The following is an 8,272-nucleotide window of genomic DNA, read 5'->3' as shown; positions in this document are numbered from 1 at the left end:
GTAAATTAGATGAATGTGTTACTGAAACCGTTGCCCGATAATTTTTATCATTCACCTAAGCGAAGTACACTCACTTGCCTACTGATTTGGTTTTCCTGTGGGACGCAACTTAATCTCTTGTCCATGATATTCATCTTCAAGTGAATGTGTTGCACCCGGCCAACTCAGAAATCAGTTGGTAGGATACGAACCAAATTAGCATGAAAATGAACATAGTTCGCTAATTTTGTGCAGTATAGGTTCAAGTAGAACATCAATTTGACTGAAACTCAAGAACTGCCCCTACCTGATGAGTCTCAAGAAGGTCGAAAGCGGTCGAAGAGTTTTCAGTAGTATATTCACCCACCTTTGTTTGCGTAAATTTTTGCAATCCATCTAACGGCCAGCGGTCTGCTGCTCTACAACTAGAAAAGACCCCCAATCCTAAGCCCCAGCTAGCAGTTATCGCAAATATAAGTGGCGAACGAACGGGAGCAGCTATTCAGCCATCCCATACTACTGAGAACACAGTCGGCCTCCTTCGACTCAGGATCACTGCTGAAATTATGTTTACTCTTACAAAGAATCCGATGGTAAGAACTGGGATTGTCTATTTCATTCGAGAGGTTTTATTCGGATGTCATAAGGGAAATCGAGCAGGAATATGGACTTACCTGTTGTAAAACTTCCAGATTTCACCGTTGTACAGTATATTTACTGTAATAATGAAATACTTTGTGAATGCTGTTACTGTATTCTGGATTGGACCAATTTCCACACAGTGTAAACTTTCAAGTAAAAGTTCTCGGACTAAAATAACAAGTTAGGAGGGAACCTTTGGGACAAAATGACGCGTTTTTCTTCTGTCATGCACAAAAAACTTGTTTTGTTTTCTTTTAATTCGTCAGGCGCCAATATGACAGTCCGAAAACCATTGCCCGTCGAGATTGTTCCAACTGTTCGACGGATGCTGTGCGATGAAAATATCTACGCAATTTTGCAATGAATCGATAGGCCTGGTATCATGCGATGACCTGACAGTAATCTTGACAGTTTATTAGAAACATTGTTGTTCCCAGGGATCAACTTTATCACGCATTTTTTGCTTTGGAGTTGGATAAATATGTCAACATTTGACTGCTTTTTCTTCATTATGAACAGACCATGTTCCGGTTGCATGAAAATATTGCAACACTCTGTCAGAACCGTTTATGTTTGGGCTAGACAGCTCTTGTTTGCAAATTAACGTGGTGTTAACGGGAGACCCAAGGGGAACTTGTTTGATGTATTCTTCAGCTCAAATGGCTACACACAAAAGCCACAGGGAGAACAGAATCGGTATTAAAAGGCTTGGAACTTTTTCTCACCATTCTATACAGAATGTTACCGAGAAAATAGTTTGACATCAGAGACATGAAGCAACCTGTGTGTGGCCTATTCAGCTGAACAAATTTCACGCGTTGTAACATGTAAATTACTGTTTAACGCCACGTAGATATTCGGTGTTTTCTACCTAAGACATCGCTAAATGCCAGAAAAGCATTTTCTGTCATCCATCTTCGGGAGAAATCTACCTGTCAAAAAAAAACGATATCCGANCTGACGATGTCTCCTCGACTGAGGACAAAGCGTTTGCAAATCAATTGCCAAAATGGGCAAAGAGATCAACTGCCATCTGATCAACCAACGATATTACTCACTTACAGCTCACTTTTTACTCACTTATTTAGAAAAAGAGCGCACGAAGTTGGAGGATGGAGCAGCACGTCTAACGTTTTCCCAGCTATTATCGACGTCAAGGTCATGTCCAGCAACACAGTCTTTCAGGACGGAAACCTGACAAGATCGCCTATTTCTTAATACGATAATCGGATAAAATCTCCGACCCTACAGCGCAGATTAAATGGGAAACCGGCTACGAGCAAAACACTAAAAATGACAATCTGATTGGTTGTATCATAGGGTGCTGTGCAACGCAGCGGTGAAAAGTTCACCGAGGCCATTCTTATGACCCTCAAAATGGCATGTCAAAGCACCGTAAAATTATAGTTTGATCTAGTTTGTTGAATTCCGATGAATTCGTTATCATCCATCGCAGATATGAATCCAATTGTCAAACAGTTAGTTTTCATTTGGATATTTCAATCAGCGTTCGTGCATGCAAAACACACGTGTTCCTCTTAGCGCAGATGAGTTGAATGGCCTTTTCCAATTTCCGCTCGATGAAGAACTCGGCGATGGTGATGGAAACGAAAGGTCAGTGTGAAAACGAATTCGATTGCAAACTAATGTGGCATCGCACCTAGATGGTTCAAGTTTTTAAAAAAAATCAGGCATTTTTCTGGCTAGAATCAGTACAAGAATCCTAACCTTGCTGTTTACAACTGAGATATTTCTCCTCGAAAATAAGCCAAATTTGATTTGATTTTCAGATATTAGTAAACAACTATTTTTACAAGAGGCGATCCTTTTTGATGGAGTTCCCTGGAACATTCAGAACCTCGTAACGAATCTCGAGTTGGGATTCACTCTGTGAAATCAGTCTTGAGTTAAGTGAGGAACCCCGTCGTTCTTACCGTACTTAGTTGAGGAACTCAAAGCTTGCCAAAAGCAAAACCAACTAACTCGGCGTTGTCTTTCCGCTACAGACTTGTGTTCTGCCCTCACCAGCGAATATTTTTCAGCAACCTTATGAGTAGTGTACTACGTCCATGGCAGATGATTTGATTTTTTCTGCAGAAGCCAAGAATGTATTTGGACCGAATTAAAAGCAGCTATTATCCAAATTGGGTAACACGTATCTTTCTCTTCATGACCATTGTGACGCCAACCGTCATAGCTGAAAACATGTGAAGCTTGTGACGGGTGATGCAAAGGGCCTCATGATTATTTGCACAGGTATTTCGCCTGTATTTCTGGGGATAGTATGTGTACGTACATTTGAAACCAGGGGTTGGATACTATCGATTACCATAATTCGTTCCGGTCTTTGGTTGGATGTCAACTCGTATAAAACACAGGACAAGTTTTTTTATATTTTAAGTTGTAAATTAGATGAATGTGTTACTGAAACCGTTGCCCGATAATTTTTATCATTCACCTAAGCGAAGTACACTCACTTGCCTACTGATTTGGTTTTCCTGTGGGACGCAACTTAATCTCTTGTCCATGATATTCATCTTCAAGTGAATGTGTTGCACCCGGCCAACTCAGAAATCAGTTGGTAGGATACGAACCAAATTAGCATGAAAATGAACATAGTTCGCTAATTTTGTGCAGTATAGGTTCAAGTAGAACATCAATTTGACTGAAACTCAAGAACTGCCCCTACCTGATGAGTCTCAAGAAGGTCGAAAGCGGTCGAAGAGTTTTCAGTAGTATATTCACCCACCTTTGTTTGCGTAAATTTTTGCAATCCATCTAACGGCCAGCGGTCTGCTGCTCTACAACTAGAAAAGACCCCCAATCCTAAGCCCCAGCTAGCAGTTATCGCAAATATAAGTGGCGAACGAACGGGAGCAGCTATTCAGCCATCCCATACTACTGAGAACACAGTCGGCCTCCTTCGACTCAGGATCACTGCTGAAATTATGTTTACTCTTACAAAGAATCCGATGGTAAGAACTGGGATTGTCTATTTAATTCGAGAGGTTTTATTCGGATGCCGTAAGGGAATTCTAGCATGAATATGGACTTACCTGTTGTAAAACTTCCAGATTTCACCGTTTTACAGTATATTTACTGTTATAATGAAATACTTTGTATATGCTGTTACTATATTCTGGATTGGAACAATTTCCACACAGTGTAAACTTTCAGTTAAAAGTTCTCGGACTAAAATAGCAAGTTAGGAGGGAACCTTTGGGACAAAATGACGCGTTCTTCTTCTGGCATGCACAAAAAAACTTATTTTGTTTTCTTTTAATTCGTCAGGCGCCAATGTGACAGTCCGAAAACCATTGCCTGTCGAGATTGTTCCAACTGTCCAATCGATGCTGTGCCATGAAAATATCTACGCGATTTTGCGATGAATCGGTAGGCCTGCTATCATCCGATGACCTGACAGTAATCTTGACAGTTTATTAGAAACACTGTTGTTCCCAGGGGTCAACTTTATCACGTATTTTTTGCTTTAGAGTTGGATAAATATGTCAACATTTGACTGCTTTTTCTTCATTATGAACAGACCATGTTCCGGTTGCATGAAAATATTGCAACACTCTGTCAGAACCGTTTATGTTTGGGCTAGACAGCTCTTGTTTGCAAATTAACGTGGTGTTAACGGGAGACCCAAGGGGAACTTGTTTGATGTATTCTTCAGCTCAAATGGCTACACACAAAAGCCACAGGGAGAACAGAATCGGTATTAAAAGGCTTGGAACTTTTTCTCACCATTCTATACAGAATGTTACCGAGAAAATAGTTTGACATCAGAGACATGAAGCAACCTGTGTGTGGCCTATTCAGCTGAACAAATTTCACGCGTTGTAACATGTAAATTACTGTTTAACGCCACGTAGATATTCGGTGTTTTCTACCTAAGACATCGCTAAATGCCAGAAAAGCATTTTCTGTCATCCATCTTCGGGAGAAATCTACCTGTCAAAAAAAAACGATATCCGACACGCTAACGTGGCTGTCTGGCTTGTCACTAACGAATGCGTGTCGGGGACAGAATATCCCATGATCATCTGGTTAGAGAGTTTTTCATCCGCCACTGTGAAATTGGACGTTGCGTTACAGCAAATATCACACGGTTACCCTTCCAGTAACTTCCAGCGTCTTGCCTTCGCCCTGCTCCAGTCTAAATTACGTGGCGACTTGTGTAAAAGACATTTGGGCGCACAGAATGCAAGCAGGTTATGCTAATAACGTTGTTAATATTGGGTGAACAGATTTGTGAACCCCCAAAACTGGCTTCACACCGTTTTTTTACCAAACACTTGCCACATCGGTGCATATTTCGTAATTTTATTTATCAGTCATTCGTTGCTACCCACATTCGTATAATTCTTTTCTCACATGCCTTCGTTATTTGAAAGTTGGCTTTGTTTTAATGCGTTTGTGAGCACGGCATCAACCCGATTCGGTCACTTCTCGGAAACTCCACGATGTACGGCGTCCAACTGGTTGATGCTAGGTTTTGTCAGTTCTCAACATTCTTTCACCAGATAAACTCATTTCCTCAGACTCCGTTCAAACTCAATTGCTAATTCACAGAGTCGAACCATCCCCTCCTCTGACCTTTCACGCATCTTCAAATACATGCGTCCTAGAGCGTCCGTCTCGATCACACGATTCGTTCGGTTTGTTAGACTCAGTCATCACATGTAACTTGAGACACTGTGAGAACGACAGGGTTGAATGTCGCTCAGCATATGCGCACCTCAATTCATGAATCCGAACACACTCCGAGAACCTCCAGAAGCCTGGCTTTTAGGTTAAAATAATTCAAACATTGGGTTCAAAAGACCAACTTTTGATCATTTAATGCGCGGGAAAAAGGAATGTTAGTTTTGAGCATTTGTACAGACACCGTACGAGACTCTGAGCGACGCAAGCCCATGGTACCCAGCATTTGTTGATGGGTTATTGCTAACATGTTGATCTAACATGTCCAGGATTACAGCTCCGGCTAGTTTAAGGATGTGCTCTGCTTTGATGTGAACTAATTAGAATCCTCATGTCTAGACAAGAGAAGGCTCGCCTAAACGAGAGGAGTCTGAATAACTGCTCGGAAGTGCGTCTGTTAGGGCTTCGGCTATTTTGGGAGAATTTTTCAGAGGAACGTTTAGCTATCATGATTCTCCCATCTGCAGATAACCGAATTCGGTCACATCTGTCCACCAGTGTTTGCTGTGCTTCAAAGAATGCACCAGTTGCGTAATTCTGAAAATTCTAGCTCATCCTGTAAGTGTGTGGCGATGCGAAATTGAAATTTCGTTCCGTCCACGTTCACAGTGAACGATTATGTTAATGTGCTGAAGTGCTGAGAGAACACAGGTTGCACTGGTGGCCTACGCAAAAATCCAGTAAGTACGCTTACGTCAGTTGACCGTCCTGTGCGATGGATTTTTTGTGTGGATCTCCGCACTTGCCGGAACGTGAGGCATGGAAGGCAAAGAGACAAAAACATGATCGGCTTTCCGTTTGTGGAATGGATAAAAGTATGCATGCAGTCCTCTCGTAGTGTTTGGTCCAGAAAAAAACTCGGATTCACATGACCTTCTGTTGATTCCTTTCTTCTATTTTTTATATTGTATAACGCGATTCCCCCCTTTTGTTATTTTGGTCTGTACCCATACCACGCTTGTTGTTTTTTACCTGAACATAAACCGTTCTTTGACCTTGTCATCGGAAGTGTTGTTTAAGTTCACACGTGGTTTCGGTAGCTTGTGAGCACGTGGCTCCGAGTCGGAGTGGACTTTGAGACCCGTTAGGAATTATCAGTTCCTAAACCGGTGTATAGAGGCCGGCATAGTCCCACGATTTGAGGTTTGTAAAGCTTTATCATTTTATTATTGTACTTGTAGTACCGCATTTGTAGATAAACCTCCATTTGAAAGAATTGGCTTCTGGGGTTTTTTCGCGTAACTCGACGTGCTTCAGCAGATTGCTGGAATCAATCTATACCTATCGCCTTTGTTATCAGCTGGGCATATATGGTGTGGAGGATTACCATAAGCGTGAAAGAACGAGGTCGAAACTTTGAGGGAATGTCCCAGTTTTAAGTTGTAAGTGCATTCTCGAATACACCGGTAGTGCAAAGATTTTTTCGGACCTCACTGATAGGCGATCAGTCAATGGGTGATCTGGGCCCAGATATTGGGATACACTCCTGACTTGTCTTGATTGTTTTACAGTATTGCTTTCCGAATACTGTTGCTAGATTCAGTTGTTCTCTGGGCTCTTTATTCCATACATAAATTTACGAAAGTTGTGCTTAAAGGACAGAGCGGCTGGGTTTCTTATGTGAAGTATTCATAATGACTGGTAATTCGCCTGTATCAACCACACACTGCCCATGTTCCTAAATCACGTGTGATATTCAGTCCGCATATGGAACTAAAGTAACACTCTCTCAGGCTAATACGAAAGAAGTCTGGTTTCTGCACGAACACGCTAATTACAGGGTTGTTGAAGGCACTTCCAAAGCCAGCCACTGGTACTGTCCTTCTTAACGCTCATCAGGGAAGCGTAGTCCTCAAGTTGTCGACAGCCACATGTTCGACCAGACCTCAAGGTATACGCAACTTGCAAAGTACACTCCTTTGCAAACTAATATGTTTCGCTATATGGTTTTTCTACCGAATCCCATATAAAGCTCTGGTTTGTGCGATCTTCAACTGGACGTGCTGCAAAAAAACGCCTCTATTGGCACGATATTCAGGAAATTATAGTATATTTTCTTGGCGGAACACCTTACTCATCGGGTGGCTTTCACGGTTCATTCAGCTGAGAGTATATCACACACGAGAGACTCGACTGGGATTCAGGAGTGGGTGGGTCTAACATTAATATCGAAAACAAGTTTGTTTTCTCTGTTATCATTACTATTTACCATTATTTGTTGTTATTTCCGCCCAAAAACTGCTCAAGTTCGACTTATATGTTTATCAGCAGACTAGTTGGTTTCGCATTGAAACGGAGTGAGTCAAACGCTAATCCTAACAAAATGCGTGATCATTTTTAAGAACCGGCTGAAGAGTAGCTTGTTAATGTTCTACCAGAACCCGAAAACTAGTTGTATGAACGAGAAAACGGAGAGCACTGACAATGTCTGCTTGTTGAGTAAAATTATTACAACAGCTATATATGCAAACAAGGGACTTATCGTTTTGCAGTTACAGTTTGATAAATCCTGTTGTAAGTCCGGATGCAGGTTTCGTGTCTTCCTCGCTGTCCTAACAGCCACACGTAGTCCTGATTATCCTTGAGTGAAGCGCCGTAAAGTCCTGAGTGGCTCCGCTCGGAGCTGGGCTACGTGCGAAGCTCTGTTGAGTTGCGTTGTGTTGCTGTGCTGTTGTCATATATGTAGGAACGTTTGCATGTGTGTGTGGGTGTCAGCACATGACTTGTTGCTACCTCATCGGACGGTAGACAGTCGATGTCAGATGAGTCACTCTTATGTGTCATGATTTGTACGTGTAGGGAAAGGAAGACGAGTCTCGGGATCAAGGGCTTGACTGTGAGCTGTGTAGTCAAGTGAGTCACGATTCTGTGGCGTGATTTGTAAGTGTAAGAAAAAAAGACGGATCTCGTAATCCAGCGAGTGTCGGTGACCTGTACAGTC

General features: G+C 42.0%; 1 protein-coding gene across 1 annotated transcript in view; it reads left to right on the top strand.

Moving 5' to 3' along the window:
- Positions 1 to 2,137: 2,137 nt before the first annotated feature.
- Positions 2,138 to 8,272, top strand: part of T265_09644 (hypothetical protein) — a gene marked incomplete at both ends in the record, with an annotated part of 12,126 nt that continues 5,991 nt past the window's right edge. Inside the window, one exon of the mRNA XM_009175774.1 lies at positions 2,138 to 2,235. Coding sequence (XP_009174038.1) covers positions 2,138 to 2,235 — 98 coding nt within the window. The remainder of the gene's footprint in view (positions 2,236 to 8,272) is intronic.

Source organism: Opisthorchis viverrini, assembly GCF_000715545.1.
Source record: "Opisthorchis viverrini unplaced genomic scaffold opera_v5_291, whole genome shotgun sequence".
In the NCBI taxonomy this organism is placed as follows: domain Eukaryota; kingdom Metazoa; phylum Platyhelminthes; class Trematoda; order Opisthorchiida; family Opisthorchiidae; genus Opisthorchis; species Opisthorchis viverrini.
The sequence above is the reverse complement of the archived record's forward strand: the minus strand, read 5'-3'. Positions and strand labels throughout refer to the sequence as shown.